Source organism: Suricata suricatta, chromosome 2 (genome assembly GCF_006229205.1).
Source record: "Suricata suricatta isolate VVHF042 chromosome 2, meerkat_22Aug2017_6uvM2_HiC, whole genome shotgun sequence".
Taxonomy (NCBI): Eukaryota; Metazoa; Chordata; class Mammalia; order Carnivora; family Herpestidae; genus Suricata; species Suricata suricatta.
Window position 1 is genome coordinate 97,573,984 of NC_043701.1, and position 17,039 is coordinate 97,591,022.

Genomic DNA, 17,039 nt, shown 5'->3' on the forward strand with positions numbered 1-17,039 from the left:
CACTTCTGTTTCTATTCACCAGCGAACAACGCTAAATAAAATTATTTCATCCTTTAGTATTTCCCAGTCCTAAGAATAGTGCTTCCTTGTGCAAAGCACTGTACCTCACAGCTTGCCAGTGTTTCATGCAATCACCACGTACCATTTGTTCCAGAGGGGCACATTAAGGCCTTTCTTATTTTAATAACAGAATTAATGTGGATACTGACCATAAACTGTGTTCAGTGTTAATACTTTATCATTCTGGTCCTTATGGTATAACAGACATATTAATCTTAACCAATTTTTTTTAAGATAGGACCTAAGTATTTTATCTTACTGAGAACACTTCTATCATGTTCTTCTCAATAATATACTTTTGTTTGGGCCTGACAGTCATAAAGACCTTTTTAATGATCAGACTAACCTAATGTGTAACTCAGATCTGCCCCATTGTGTTTTGCCATGACTGCGTAATTATTTGTTTTCTGGGCTTTGTTCCAGAAAGATTTTAGGCTGCTTAGAAAATACACATCCTCTAGAAGTAAAACAGGCAGCAAAGAAATGAGCGCACAGGGACCTGAACCTAAAAGATGAAGCTAGGAATGTTGTTGTTTTATACATTTAGCTCTAAGCTGTCCAGCAGCTAATGGAAAACAAGAAAATCAGCTGGATAAGTGAGTACGCCTCTAAAAGAAAAACTATCCATTTGCTTAGTAAAGAACACTCTTCCTGGGGTTGATCCCAGAGAGCAACTTCTGGACATCTTGTGGGGCCCGACGTTAACAGGCCCCGTCCAGGGAGTGAGGGCTGTAGGGCCTCACATGCGCTCGGCCTTGAAGATACTCAAGTCAGCTCACCCAGCAGCAAAGCTCCGAGCGCTGCTGCCTCAAAAGCTAAATAAATGCAAAATCTTCTTTCTGACACGGTGATGAAAGGCCATCAATGCTTTTTGTGTTGTTGATTTTTAGGGGCAGAAGTGGAGTAGGAGGTACCAAATCTGATAACCAAGATTAAGAAAAAATGTAAAAGCTGTGTGAGGTTTTGGAAAAGGACTGGCAGTCAGTAGAGAAGGGGCCAAAAGGACTACATCTTAACAACGAAGGGGTGAAGCCATCAAGAAAGAATCTGTATGTCGACAGAAAAGCATTCTGAGCTGTAATGAAAACAGAAACAAGAGAACCTGTCAAACATAAAGAGCGGCCTTAGAAGCAAACCGAACACACGAGGTGGTGCCCCAGACTGATGGGCAGTGGCGCGTGCCCCTGGCACTAGCACATGGATGGAAAGCTGACTCATCAGACGTCTGGACATGGCCCATCCCCCCTCTGTGTCAGTTCCTTCTTCACCAAGCATCGCCCTGACTGCAGGGAGATCTTCCTCTGGGAATAGAGGGTCCTTTGCATTATCATCCTATTGATAATCATTCAACTACCTCTGTGGTACAAATTATTGGTGTATAGACTTCTGCACAGTACGCCAGGCTTCCAGGATTTGGCTACAAAGAGAATTTAATTTTTAGTTACAAAACTAAGAAGCCAGAACAATGGCTTTTGGTAAGCCTCTTTCACCCATGATTTTAAGTCCCTCAGTTCAAGCCTGAAAAAATTCACCAGCATCACCCTTTCTTGTTATACATTCCTTGCATTTACAGTAATGTTGAGCTGCATTCTCCTGAACACCGCTTACAAAACCTTCGGAGGTGAAGGCAGTCACATGACCCAAGCTGCTTCCCAGTGGACTTCTGCCAGATGCCTATCGGCAAAACTTCCTTTGGACTTCTTGGCAGACTCTATAACTCGAAATAACCTAAGAATAAAGCTGCTCAACTTAAGTTTGCATAACTGGTCAAGTCTGCCAATGAGTAATTCCTAATCATCTATCATGAGGAGATACAAGAAAGAGCAAACAGTAAGGTTAAGTGTATATACTTTGTGGAAAACAGAGTCGAAGACATCACAAAGGCATGGAGACATGCGTGTGAGCCAACAAAACCAGCCTTCAGGAACCTGGAAGGATGCCAGTGTTTCCCTTGGGTTTGTAAAATAGATACTCCTAGGTTTGCTTTGTTTTGTTTGTTTTGTTTTAATGGATTTGGGTTTGAAACTGAAATTAGGTTTACTCAACTCCATGACCTGAACAGAATACTGAAGTCTTTAAAAAAGAAAAAGGGGGGGGGGGGCACACAGAAAATTTCTCCCACAGCTACGTAACCAAGGCCTCTTTGAGGTGAAACATGTATACAATGAGTGATTTACTTTCAAATATTTTCCTGACAAAAGAGCTGTACCTACAGTAAGAAATCCTAAGGAGTGGCACACTAAGAGAACTGATCTCAAGATCCTTTCAACTCATACAATATTTTGTTTCTTAAAGAACACTCTGAACTAGCTAAAACCTAAGAAAATGAACATCTTTTTGGAATGGTAAGATCACAGTATTGTTCTGGAGACTTCTGGGAAGATTCCAAAGACACTATCAAAATTAGGAAGACAACAGCACTTGACCTAACTTCTGCCAACCCAAACGCCATGAAATACCATTCAGCTACGGATGCCATTCTGTGCTATGCCAATTTCAGCTCTTGCTCTGTGCATGAGCTGCCAACTGCCTCTTCCCTACTGTTTGAGCATTTTTGAAAGGAGCATTTCTTGTCATTTCTAAACTAAAAGTTTGCCAATTAAGTACTGCATGAGCCAGCTGCTAGACAGGAACTAGAGACTTTTTGTCTGTTGCAAGAACCAACTCTGGCTGTACTAGGAAACAATCCACCTGGCAGGTTCCAGTTAGAATACGAGGCAGGGCGAAGGGTGAGCCAAGTCCTGGAGGGAAACAGAGGCAAAGGATTTAGCTCAAGTCGAGGCGCATCAATTCTCCTTTCATGTCACAAAGCAGCAGTAGGAAAACATGAGTAGCAAAATGAAACAACTCTAAAAGAAAGCGAGAGCTATACATAAAAAGACAGTCTTTGAAACGTTTAGTCATCAAAAGCTACTTCTTACCAGGGCAATATACATTTAAAGTAGAAGAGATTCTCTGCTCACCCACAGGCCAGCAAGGACAAAGACCACATCTTAGTAAGTAGCTGACGGCCCTGTGAGAACTTCTGAAGAGCAGCAAGCCCCCAGCAGCAGCTGTGACCGGCAGAAGGCGGCCGCAGAGCGTCCTCACGTGCGGAGAGCAGACACCTGCCAGCCTCTAAGCCTCTAACCCAGTTTTTAAACAAATGTATCACAGACCCCCCATAGGCCTACAACACTAGGTTCCTCGGCAAGAAAAAAGTGAAGCCTAGGAGAATAAAGGGAATATCAGAAGAAAGGATACAGAGGGGAAAGAAAAACCCTCACATACAGCTATGGTCTATTTAATTATCGCCTTTTTTTTTAATTAAAAAAAAATGTTAATGCTTAATTTTGAGAGAGAGAGAGAGAGAGGCAGTGCGATTGGGGGAGGTGCAGAGAAAGGGAGACACAGAATCTGAAGCAGGCTCCAGGCTCAAAGATGTCAGCACAGAGTCTGTCTCGGGGCTCAAACTAACAAATGGCAAGATCATGACCTGAACTGAAGTCAGATGCGAGAAAAACGAAGTCTGATAATATACAGTGAAGGCGAAGCTATTCCAACTAAGTTCTCCTCCACAAAGAGGGTATGTACGCCAAGAGGCTCCCTGAAAACATTACATCAGAAAACTACCTGTCACTGTGGGAGTGCAGTTCACTCTAACTGTATCCAGAAACAATTCTCTGAAAATGGTGTTTTCCCTTTAACTTTCCATTAATGTTCTCTGTAGGAGTGGAATCTGAACCATGGAATTTTGTGCTCCAGAATTAATTTAGATCATTCTGGGTTTTTTTTTTTAATGTGGTTTTTTTTGTTTTGTTTCTGATTGAACTTAAAAGCTCACCTCCAGCCTCCCAGGCTCTGTGAGATTCTTTTTACAGGTACTATTGCTCAATCCAGGAAAACAGATTTATTCATCTCTCCAGTTAGAGACACTGCTCCCAGCTTCTCTTACAGGTAGACATAACGGACGTTATGTTCTGGCAAACAAGACACCAGCTATTCTGAGGCAGTGTCCTCCTAGGAGGTGGCTGGTGATTTTTTTATCCTTCCTCCTTACTGCCTAGAATCAGACTCAATGGCCGGAATTGAGCAGTCATCCTGGGCCGGGAGGCAGCATGCTAAGCCAGCAGGAGCACCTGTCCTAGATGATACAACACAACTACTACCAGCCTTGGATTGACGACCCTTCAACTCTTTTCATGAGAAACGAACACTCATTTAAAACCATTTCTTTTCTTGTAGTACATAGCCAAAGCTAATCCTGATATACATAGCATGCCAAAATAGATTTAAAGCCATGAAAACAGACATATGGCAGCATCCCACAGACATTTTGGCCTGATATTTGCCTGTGAGTTGGAATTAACAGGTGATTCAGAGAAAGGGAGTAGGTTTTTGATCACACTTTAAAATAAAGCACCAAACAACTAGAAAGAGGGACATACCTGAGTGGTTATGTATTTAGGTTTATCCCAAATAGTATCATGCATTAGCCTGGATATTTTTCCAACATTTGAGTCCACCTTTCACAGAATAGTATTTGTTGTTTGTAGAGGAGCAGTTTGACAATGAACAGGCAATAAAAACTCCTGATGACCTTTACCAAATCACAAATTTCTAAGCTTCCGTCTGTTCCCACTGAGATTTTGATTCCTGTAAGCCCAAGGTGAGGTACAGGTTCTTAACCAGTTAAGAAAGAGAGCAGCTGAGGTGTCTGGGTGGCTCAGTTGGTTCAACATCTGACTTCAGCTCAGGTCATGACCTCATGGTCTGTGAGGTCGAGCCCCACGTCCAGCTCTGCACTGACAGCGCAAAGTCTACTTCAGATTCTGTCTCCTTCTCTCTCTGCCCTGCCCCTGGCACGCGCTCCCTCCCTCTCTCTCTCTCTCAAAAGTAATTAATAAACATTTTTTTAAAAAGGAAAGAAAAGAAACAGAGCAGCTGTTGTTAACCTTGTACTTTCACACTCAGATCACAGAACTTTCCAAAATAGTGACATCTGAGTCTCACCTCCTCCCCAACCCCTACCCTGGAGGATTCTAATACAAAAGGCCTGGGGTAATTCTAATGTAAAGAACAAAAAACCATTTTCCCTCAAAGAGCAGAAAACAGAGAAAGTCTTCTTCACAAAACATTGCCAACTAATAAATGTAAAAAATGACAGACACAAAAATAGTAATGTGATTGGGCAAATGGCAGCAATGGATATTAAACCCACATCAAGACTAGAGAGCAAGATATATATTCTCAAAGTCCTACCTCAAAGTCTTAATCATAGGTGGAAAAGGTACCTTTACAATGCAGAAGTCGGACAAATGGTCCCTTAATTGTATGATCAAACAACATGACTAACGACGAGACACAATGACATCACCTGCTTCCCAGTGAGACATGGCGAAGATATTCCTGGCCGGAAAAAGGTAGGACCTGAGCCTGATCACGTACAAGTAGTCAGTCAAATCCTAACCAGGCGACATTAACTTTTCAGTGCCATAAATAAGAAAACACGTGGTGGGTAGGGAGTGGGTGACACCGCATGGAAGGGATGACACAGGGATGAACTCCTGTAAAGATAAGAGGGGACTAGAGAGACCTAACAACTAACTGCAATGCGCAGTCCTTAACTGGACTCTTTATTGAAGACACAGCTATATAATAGTACATTACTGGAGTAACTATGAAATTTAAATATGTGCTGTATATTAAATAATGTTCTTGGGCTCAATTTCTTAAAAGTCATGATATTGTGCTTAATATCAAGATAATGTCCCTGAGCTAAAAAGTTAAAAATAGTACAATGCTCCTACTAATAATTACAATGTTTGTAAAACTAGGGGCACCTAGGTGGCTTGGTTAAGTGTCCGACTTCGGGATCAGTTCATGATCTCGCAGTTCCTGGGTTTGAGCCCTAATTAGGGCCCTGTTCTACAGCTAAGAGCCTGGAGTCTGCTTCTGATTCTAGGTCTCTCTCTGTCTCTCTCTGCCCCTCCCCCTGCTCATGCCCTGTCTCTCTCTTTCTCAAAAATAAGCATTAAAAAAATTATTTTTAGGGCTGCCTGGGTGGCTCAGTCTGGTTAAGTGTCCGACTTCGGCTCAGGTCATGATCTCATGGTTTGTGGGTTGGAGCCCCGCACTGGGCTCTGTGCTGACAGCTAGCTCAGAGCCTGGAGCTGGTCTTTGGATTTGGTCTCTCCCTCTCTATCCTCCCCTGCTTGTGCTGTCTCTCTCTTTCTCTCAAAAATAAATTAAAACATTAAAAAATTCTTTAATTTTTATAAAAAAGTTAGTAAAAATATATGCCTCATTTCCAAAATAGATTTATATACCTGTGTATTTATTTCTAAGAGGAAAGGCAATTGCAAGCATATATTTTTAAAACCCACCAAAGCACAGATTTCTTCCATTCTGGAGGAAAGGGTAGATTACAGAAATAGTTGTCCTTTCCCTTTTAAGTTCTCTGGATGATTCCTGACATAGTCTTTGAGGTCTAAGACTAATACACAGAGATAACGTTAGTAGTAGGTTTAAATCCATAGAGAAATCACAGTAACACATTCATCTGCCACAAACACATACAATATAAATAACCCTAATTTATTAACCATTCCAACTAGATAGATGACAGATTTGTCTTTTGTCTTAGCTTCTAGTGTTTTGAATGGTACCTCCTACACCAATCTAGAGAAATGTCCATGTGTGAAGTTGGGGTTTCTATTCTGTCACTGTCTAGCATACGTGTAGAATCACATGCCCACTTGAATTCTGCAAAGAATGCAGGCTGCTAAGATGGTCCACGTTTTATCCCTGGAAGACAAGAATTCCCTTGTCCTGCACACAAAACCGCCAGCCCCTTCGGGGTTCTCCGCTTCTTCCCTTTGGCAGTGTTCCTACCTTTACTGCTGGCAGCTTCTCCATCTTTTCCCGATCTCACTGGCTGCTTCCAATTATACCTACTTGGTTTAGTTTTAAAAATCTCAGGAAAAGCCAAGACCGTGTGTTCCAGAGGGATCTTCCTTTTACATTTACTCTTGGTTCACTGACCCCCCTGTCCCATTCTTAAAACAAAATCTCTAATTGCTTAAGTCACTCAAGATATTTAAAATCATAAAAGTCTTTGGAAATAATGTTTGAAATATAATCTCACTCCTCTTAAAAGACTCTTTATTTTCCTATGAACACAAGAACCCATTACACAAAACTGTATCACTACATCACAAGACTAACTCTACATAGTATTCATTGATTTATGATCTTAAAAATGTATACCTAGCAATTCACTTCTGGAGTTTTTGCTGCTCAGGGAGCCACAGAAGTGTAAAAGACACATGTTCAAGAATGTTCGGTAATGTTACCACTTGTGACGTAAGAGACATTACTGATAACCAGTAAAAGCCTTACCTGTAACCAGTAGAGAGGGAAGCATTTAAATGACACCTCAATTTACAAAATGGAAAGTGAGGAACAGAGAGACTAAGGGGTGTGCCCGAAGTCAAAGCTAGTTTAGAGCGGCTAGGAGAGATGTAGTGTAAATAAGAGCTTCTTCAGCAATGAGTTACTTTAAATCAATAGCTCCTTGTCGCTTTTAGTCAATTCTGTTTTACACAAGTGTCAGAGATATGTGTGCCTTAAACTCAGTAACATGACAAACTCATCTACTTCTAATAAAGAAACTAATAGGCATATTACACCTTAAGTCCATATTCTCTCATATTCCTATTTTAGGCTCACTTTTACCTTCCTCTTAAACTTTTTATATTAGTGAATTCTTTAAAAACTAGTAATGCCTGACTTAAAAAAGAGTCCTGAAAGATAATTCATCTGGTTCAGTTTCTTCATTGTGCAGCGAGAAAACAAACCCAGAGGGAAGAGGAGAGTGACCAATGGCAATACAAAGCGCAGGCAGAGCTGGGCTGGACCTGGGCTCTCACCCAAGGATCCTTCCTTAGCCCCTTTAGCATCAAGGTACAAACACGTCAGCTACTTCGCATCACCGTTAGCTGTGATGGAAAGCTTCAGACAACGCATGATAGATGTATTCACGCTGACATGGGGTTGAAATTGTGATGCCTCTATCCATAGACTGATGGGCTTTGTCCCATGGTCTCTGGGACCAAACATGTTCTGGGTGGCTGGGGAAAATGCAAACATTGCTGACCATAAAAGGAGAAACACTACAAGATGAGGCCAAGTGACGAACACCTAACACAGTCAGGTGGTTCAAGACAAGCCTACGCAATGCTCATTCACAAAGTGATAAAATATGAAAAATTTCAGCAATCTGTTTTCAGTACAATTCCAAGAGCATTTTATTCTACATGTAGTCTAGGCAGTGTTACCACGGAATCCCCAAGCTGTTCCAGCTGGACGTTTCCCTAAATTGGAATAGGAGGTGCTACTCAAAGCACGTATAGGAAGAGAGTCAAAAAGGAAGGGAGAGACATAAAAACAAATCCCTAAGGGAAGATCCTAGAATGTTGTTAATTTTATTTCCATGATTGTCTACCTCTATCACTGATAATGCAACGGAACTGTGAACTACTTAAAAAAATTACTACATAAGTTATCCGTTACGCTTCGATTATTTTTATATTATTGCTGGTTTCCTATTTCTGACCTCAAAAAAACGCCATTTAAAAAAAATCAATATAAACATAAGGTTCCTTTCTTAATAGTCTACCTCTTTACAAAACAAATAAAGCTAATGGTTGCACACGCACACACACACATGCACAACACACCCGTGACCAAATCTAGCTTGAGCTGTTTTAAAAGCACACTCAAAACAGAAAGCACATTTTGATTGACCTTTCAAAAAGCAGCTGACTTCCAGGTGAAGCTTAAGAGGAAGGAAGCCTTTTAAAAGTCTTCTCTTTCAACATTTAAAAATAACTTCTTTCCCCCTCCCTAAAGTCTCAAACTTTTCTTTAGAGATTTAAAAGCCACCATCGTGACAACCCTAGTACCCAAAAACTTAAAAGGGATATTTGACGTGTCTTTTCTACAAAAGGGTAGGTAAGAAGGTTGTACTGACATGAATTGGAGAGCATGTGTTGGCTCCCAACTGACAGATCATATGGGGACCAGGTTTTACATGAGGATTTGTCCCAATCAGCACTGAATGTCATCCTACCCGAGGGCAACAAACTCTAGTAACAGTGTCCCTCTGACTGCATCCCGCTCACCGTAAAGAAAGCCAAGGTATAGTATCTTACCTCAAACTGCGGGTATGGAGGAGTCATAGCTGATGGGGGCCCTGAGGTGGGAGGTGGCATCCCTGAAGTGGGTGGGAACAGACCCAAGGCATTCAGATTTAATCCAGGAATTAAATGTGCTTGAAGCTGCAATAGCAAAAAGGTCCCTCATTTTACATTAAAAAAAAAAAAAAATCAAGTGAAAGTGAGTAATTTTAAGTGACAGTATTCAGATTGTGACCTCTTGTCTAGTAAAAAAAAAAAAAATCATTTTATGACTCAAATTTTAAAACAGACCAGATGTTCCATGTTATTATACTTGAGCACCTGTTTATATTTCTTGATATTTTAAAATCTGTGTGCTCATTTGCCCCCTCCTTGATCTGAAGCTACACTAGCTTTCTAAAGCAAGGAACACACCCTTGCTTCCCTTAATGACCAGTTCACAGTGCTTAGGCAAATATGTACTCTGTGCGCTATTGGCACACAGTAAATACACACCAAAAACCTTGCATTAGTTGAAGAAGCAAGCAAACAAGATTTGTGCACTGAAAAGCAAACCAGATATACAGAAAGAGCTATTGTTAAGAGATCTTTACTCCTTGGATAAAATTTGGCTGTCAAGGGTCTAAAAGTCTACAACAATGTTGCGATCGTTGAAAATCAGGTCCCATCCCATATAGCTATGGCAACTAAACGTACCCCTGGAGTATATCCGAGGCCAGAAAGGGGACTTTGTGCTGGGTGAATTTTATAAGGGCTGAGGAAGGAAGGTGGAGAGGACAGCAGAGACACGAGCAAACTTGAGAGTCTCTAATAAAAGGTGTATGGGTTGGATTAACTCACAACTGACTCTGGAAAATCAGATGAGCAGTTATAATGGCAAGGCAGGTAAGACAGCCAGTCATGTGGGGGTAAATGATCAGCATTTTTCTAGATTCTTCTCACCAAGGTATTATTTTTATATTTCCCTTCTTCTACATGTAGTGTTTCATATGACAGGTCCAACTAAGGAGTGCTTTCTTCAATCATTTACTTCAAAATTCCAAATGGATTTACGTTTTCCACACCGTTCCATCCATTCAGGAATGTTAGCAATTCACTTTAAATGCCTTCACTGCACTATCGACCCCCTCATTTTTCATTTTTTCCTCATTTTTAATTCTTTTAACTCCAAGATTTATGACTAACAATTAAAATTTAAATTTCAATTAACTATATGCATATGCATTTATATGCATCATATCTATTATAATCCCATTCCTAATAAGCATTCAGTGTAGGCACAACAGTCCCATTTCACGGATGAGGAAACTAATGCGTGGAGACCAGGCAAGTTATCCAAGAGAACAGAGCTGCAGCTCATAAGCAGCTGAGCTGGGACACAAACCCAGTTCACGTACCTCTTAAATCCACATTCCTGCTCTACTAATCTTCAAATTAACATTGTGCTGAAGATACTCCTAACGCAAGGTATTAGTCTACGTAAGAGACAAGGAAGCTAAGGCTCAAAGACAAAAGCATTTGCTAAAATCACAGAGAGCCACACCTAATGTCAAAGCCTGTGGTCTTAAAAACCAGGGCGCACTCACTATGGGGCTAAACATCAACTAGCAGCTACATCTAATGCTGCCATCATTAACGACATCAAGATTAATGCAACTGAAACCCTCTTTTAATTGTTCACCAAAATACAGGGATGTCCTCCACATTAAACTAACATTCATAGAAGCAATATCATTTTCATAAGACTCCCTGATTTTCTTCATGATCTCTTCCTCAGCTTTGGCACATGTTTCAACGTTGCCTTTAATTGTAATGGTGCGCTCTGGATTATACAGCGTCAATTCCTGCAATCTGCAGAATGAAAAAGAGGGGAAAGAAAAAGAATGGAAATTACAGGAGGAAGACGGTTAATAACAGTTCAGCCACAGATGGCAATTAAAGCCCAACTGTGGCGGCTGGCAGTACATAAAAGTGGGTGGTCACACACGATGAAAACTGAGTAAGCCCCAAAAGACATGAATCCAAGAATTGTAAGCTGCAGAAGAATGTACTTCCTTCCCCTCCTGCCTTCTCAATAAAAATTATTGGGTGTACACCGTTCATTTAAGTCCATGTTTGAAACATAGTGTACTTCGTGACTACTTACTGTGAACATTTTTCACAATTTAACAGTGAAATGTAAAGAAAACGATCACAGGGATGTACAGTTTTAGTGGAAACCAAGAACCAGATGTCCATAAACTTTAATAAGGATGATCCTAGTCTGCATGGACCAATTCTAAACATAATTGGCATGCTTGTGCAATTGTGTTTTCTGGGTCACCAAGCAAGAAATAAACATGGAAATATTCCCAAAAAGGCAAACCAGAATTCATGTGTCTAAACTTTTTGCCAGGAATTTAAAGGTTTTAAAGTAAGCTGGAGAAAATAACATAAACCAATGTGTCTTGACTAAATTTTAAAAAATGGTCCCTGGATGACCATTTACACCCCTACTTTAGAAGGCCTTAGCAATATGGAGAAACCCCTGCTCAACCAAAGTCCTGCCGAAGCTTCAAAATCCACTCAGATGACAACTGAGCCTGCCTGAGCCCGAGCCACTCAACAGCCTTGAGAAGAAAGCAGTGGGAGATTCTCAACCAGGGAAAACAAGACTAAGTACCCAGACTGAAGGGATGCGGAGAACTGGTACAGCTCTCCTTACCTGTAGAGTTAAAATCTTCATTTTCACTATGTAGCAGAATGACCTAAGCTCAACTTGAGCCAGATGAATGGTTATTATTCCTTAACCTTTTCTCTCATCTCCTAAAAATATAAACATCTACAAAAGGAAGACTATTTGTCTTAGACTAAAAAAAGTGTATTTCTCATCTCTGGTCTCAACCCACCTTTCCCTGCCAAGCATTTTATATTAGCTTTTTTCTAACAACTCCTTTACAATAGCTTTTACGATTTTCTTTCTCTGAAAACCCTCATCTTTTTGGGTGTAAAATTTAAAAAGCGTAGGATCATTTATTATATTGACCAGTCTGGGGTTTTTTCTTTCCTTATAATTCAGCAGGACTTCCCTATTTCCTACCACTTCCTTCTTGAAAACTCCTTGCTCCATGAACATGCTGCCTCTTTCCTTAGCATTCTTCCTTAGTTCATCAATCTCTTCTCACTTCATCTTTTTTGCGTACTCTGATGTAAAGTGACAATAGTCACCTTCGGAAAGAGAAACCTTTCCATACAATTTCAGAGCCTTCATAGACTCAAGATGTGACAGCCAGCTTCCAAGATGACCTACTCCCTAGTGGGCCCAGTCCTGTCCCACACTGACTAGAGCTGACCTGTGTCAATTATACTAGAAAGAATACAGAGTGTGACTTCTGAGGCTGTGTTATAAAAGACATGGTCACTTCCATCTTGCTCCTTCCTGGATAATCCACTCTGGGAGAAGACCGCTACCATGTCTTAACGACACTCAGGCAGCCCTGGGGAGTGGGCCACGTGCTAAGGCCTCATATGTACAGTCAGCACGGACTTGTCAGCAACATCGAGAAACCCCAACCCACGAACACCCAGTTAAGCTGCTCCTGAATTCCTGACTCACAGAAACTAGCGAAAAATAAATGTTTACTATGGTCTCAAGCTTGTCAAATGTTGGGATAATTTGTTACACAGCAATGAGTAATAAATCGGGTTTCAACTTTGGGAATAGGGATCAGTAAACCTGACCAAGACTTTAGCTAGAAAATATGAACGTAAAGTACTTAGTGCTTTCTGCCTCTTTAGGAGGAAAAGATAATGCATTCGGCATGGGTTAGACACAGGTAGTAGGTAGCCTAGTAAGCTATCTACTAAATGTAAGCATGGAGAAACTAAATGTAAGCATGGTAGTACCAGCTAGCTCAAACTCCTGTAAGATGACAAAAGCTCTGTGTAATACACAACCCACAGCATCACAGTGCTGAACAATTTCTAACTCAAAGAAGGCAAGGAAGCACTTACGGAGATATCGTGATTTTAGTGTCAGTGTCTTGCTCAATTTTTTTAAGATTTCTTCCTTCCTTACCAATAAGACGGCCTACAAAGTTATTATGGGCTAAAATCTTCAAGGGAATCTCTTCTGTGCTGTAAATAAAAAAAGAAAAAGGTCATGCAATGAGGAGAAGTAAACCTTCTCTTGGGGAAAAAGACAACACCCATTCATTACACATTTACTTCTTACCTACCATATAGGAAGCATTATGCTAGGTAGAGTGTAAAGTCCACTGACCTACATTCTAGGAATGCATGAACAGAGGGGGGGGGGGCAAAAAAAAAAACAGTGACAAGTATTTGAAGTTAATTTTTAAAACCATTTTCTTTAATGCATCTTCAGGGAATATCTTCCAAGGTAGATTCTGTTAGCTCATTGACAACACCTCTTACTCAAACTCATATCCCTAAATCCCCAATACCAGAACACAATGTAGAAACGCAAAATAGGATTTTATTAGAAGTTGTTAACTATATTCCTAGAGATATATGCACAATTTACAGAAGGTAACAGAAGAAACTCAACTGTGATTACTCTTTGGGAAAAGAGTATAAGCACAGGAAGGGAGGCTTTCACTTTTTATTGAGTGCCTTTCTGAATTTCCAAGTGATACCTATCACTGTTGAAAAATATCACCAGTATTATCTGGATGGTATGAGCTGTTCAAACATTATTTCTATTTGAAAAAGAATTATGATCTTATAGCAACATGTAACATCTTATAACTAAAATACATTTAATACATGTTAAAGGTCCCTACAAATTAAGTGCTGATGATTAGGTCCCCAGGCTAACTCCAGTACCTTAGTCTGCTCTCTCTTTTTAGGGGATCACTGCACCGTAAGCTTAAGTGGCATAGACCCTAACCTCTGTTCAAAGTTCCTGCTGGACAGGCATTTAGAGTTTCAACCTCGAACACCCAGATAAATCTCCAGTTTGCCTTACCATGGGATGACAGATTTTTCCACCTCTATACTCCCTACTCCTGCAGAGTAGGGCTGGGCAGATGATAAGAACAGAGGTCCCATGGGCTCGGAGTAAAGGAGTCAGAATTTGAGGCCCATTTTGGGTAAATCCCAAGGAGATTACTTGATTCTCAGGTGGCCTTCCTGTCCCGTAAGCGCCTTCTTCTACAGCTAGATTTTCCCCATTAATACCAACCACCCCACATCCAAAAATGATTGGAAATAAAATATTTAAAAGACTTCTCTACTTTGCAGCCAACTCGATAGCACCCACCACTGCAGCTCTTCAGGACAGCATCGCCCTTGGTTTGCTGGCAATTCTAAGAATTCTGTCATAGAAGTCCACAATAAAGCAGCACGAATACCAACTCTTCACAGCTTAATCCTCTTTACTCACAATTTTATATCTTGAGCTTCCTTATGCATAATCTCCAGAATGGATTTACAAGCCGCAGAGGTCCCTTCAGGGGTAGAGAGGATAGTAATGGACTTCTCAGCAGCACCTGCATTCTCTTTACGATGGACATCAATTCTTACAGGGAGCACAAGGGAAGAAGGAGAGCTGTGAGCCCGTATTCTCAATTACAGTCTCAGTACCAATTTCAAAGTCACAGGAATGCAAACTGGTGCAGCCACTCTGGAGAACAGTATGGCGGTTCCTCAAAAAACTAAAAATAGAACTACCCTACGACCCAGGAATTGCAGTATTCGGTATTTACCAAAAGGACATAAATAAAGATTTAAAGGGATACATGTGACCCCAAAGTCTCTATCAGCAGTATTAACATTACCCAATCTAAGAAGAGAGCCCAAATGTCCATCAACTGGTGGAATACTGGAATAGTGAAATATTATTTCCGTCATCAAAAAGAATAAAATCTTGCCATTTGCAATGACGCAGATGGAACGAGGAGGTTTTATGTTAAGTGAAATAAGTTAATCAGAGATCAACAAATACCTTATGATTTCATTCATGTGTGGAATTTAAGAAACAAAAGAAATGAACGAACATATGGGAAGGGGGCAGAGAGATAAGAGAGGGAAACAAACCATAACAGACTCAATGACAGCAAACTATGGGTTGATGGCGGCAGGGAGGTAGGAGATGGACTGGATGGGCACTTGTGATGAGCACTGGGTGTTGTATGTAAGTGCTGAATCACTGAATTCTACTCCTGAAACCAACACTGCACTGGATGTTAACTGAAGTTTAAATTTAAAAATACTTAAAAAAAAACAAACAAAAAAACCAGGTTGTGAAGTTACAGTTACCAACACAGTAAAGAGGTCCTTCATCTTACATGAAAGGAAAAAACAATACATATGATAGGATTTCTCTTTTAAAGTTACCTACATTAGCACCTACAAAGAATAAGTCCAATAAAGATACATTCCTAACTTAATAATATTTCCAGGGATAACATGAAAGGTAACCCCCCCCTCCGCCGCTTTTAAAAATTTGCATGCTTGTTTATTTAGAATTAAACAGAAAGTGAGTCTTCTGTTGTTTAAAAAGTATAAGAAAGAAAATCAGTTATCTGAAAAAGTGTGTTTGGGGAAAATTAAATACTTGTGAGTCCCTCTGGCCAAACACTAGAAGAGCCACATAACTCCTGGCCGTACTCTACGGCTACCTCAGCACACCAATCAAGTCAAGGTTTGCATTTCATTTTCCTAAATGCTTGAAAACTGATGATTCATCTCCGAATTAAAGCCTGTAACTAAAAATAAGGGCAATGAGTAGGCAGGGTGATGGGTGAGATAAAGGAGGAATATTAAGAATACACTATCATGATAAGCACTGAGTGGTGTATGCAATTGCTGAATTGTGGTATTGTACACCCGAAAATACTGTATGCTAGTTATACTTAAATTGAAAAACATTTCCAAACCCTTAAAAAAAACGCAATGTAGAAATGAAACAAGTAAGAGCTGTCTAGAAATAATTTTTTAAAATATCTTAGGTCAAGTCTCAATCTCAGGAACCATCCTTCCAAACCACTATTTAAATCCCCAATCACTGTTGCTCATGTTCTAGTAGGAAACATGTTAATCTGGTTTATTTCCACCCATTCACCCGCATTAAGGATTACTAAACTCTGATCCTCTGAGACAAGGGAATATTGCGTTACTGATCAGAGTAGCCCTCTGAGACCGGTCCAGAAACAGAAGATCTAATAATGACTAGTTTCAATGGCAAGAGTTAATTAAATCCACGGGCAGAACTCTGCAAATGAATCATCGGATATAACAAAAATTGCTTCCCTTCCCTCTCCATCCTCCATCTTCCTGCCTTAAATAAAACAAACAGTTCAATTTAATTCATAGAAGCTCTTTCCTCTGACAAGGAAATGAGTAGCTTTAAAAGGAACAACTCTAATCTGCCACAGGACAAAGAAGGGAAACCATTTAATAATTAGTTTCTGCAGGTAACAGTGGATGAAGGAAAGCATGGAGCCCTTGGATTTTAATATTAAAACCATGCAGATTTAAGATTAAAACTTCCCAACTCCCTACATTATGAAGTCAAAGACCACTGGCTTAGCACAAAGGTTACCAGTTTCCCCCATCTTCTGATTCAAAGCAGGGGCAGGGAAGGCAGGATCAGACCTCGCTGTGCAGTGCAGTGGGCATGCGACCACCACTGAACACCGTTCATTTCGGTCCTGCAGGAGAAGGGAGTCTGCTAGTTCAACACAGGCATGGCGCCTATGACAAATATGGACATCCCCTTAAGCCTAGGGGAACAAACATCCAGAATCTAGATATACACAGCACCACAGCTATAGTTTCAGAAAAAGGCTGCTTAAT

The 17,039-nt window shown here is 40.5% G+C and overlaps 1 protein-coding gene across 1 annotated transcript in view; it reads right to left on the reverse strand.

Annotated features, from left to right (window-relative positions):
• Window positions 1-17,039, reverse strand: part of IGF2BP3 (insulin like growth factor 2 mRNA binding protein 3) — a 155,330-nt gene that overhangs the window by 13,353 nt on the left and 124,938 nt on the right. Inside the window, exons 7-10 of the mRNA XM_029930061.1 lie at window positions 14,626-14,760; window positions 13,233-13,355; window positions 10,955-11,090; window positions 9,255-9,380 (exon numbers count right to left, since the gene is read on the reverse strand). Of these exons, the coding sequence (XP_029785921.1) occupies window positions 9,255-9,380; window positions 10,955-11,090; window positions 13,233-13,355; window positions 14,626-14,760 (520 nt within the window). The remainder of the gene's footprint in view (window positions 1-9,254; window positions 9,381-10,954; window positions 11,091-13,232; window positions 13,356-14,625; window positions 14,761-17,039) is intronic.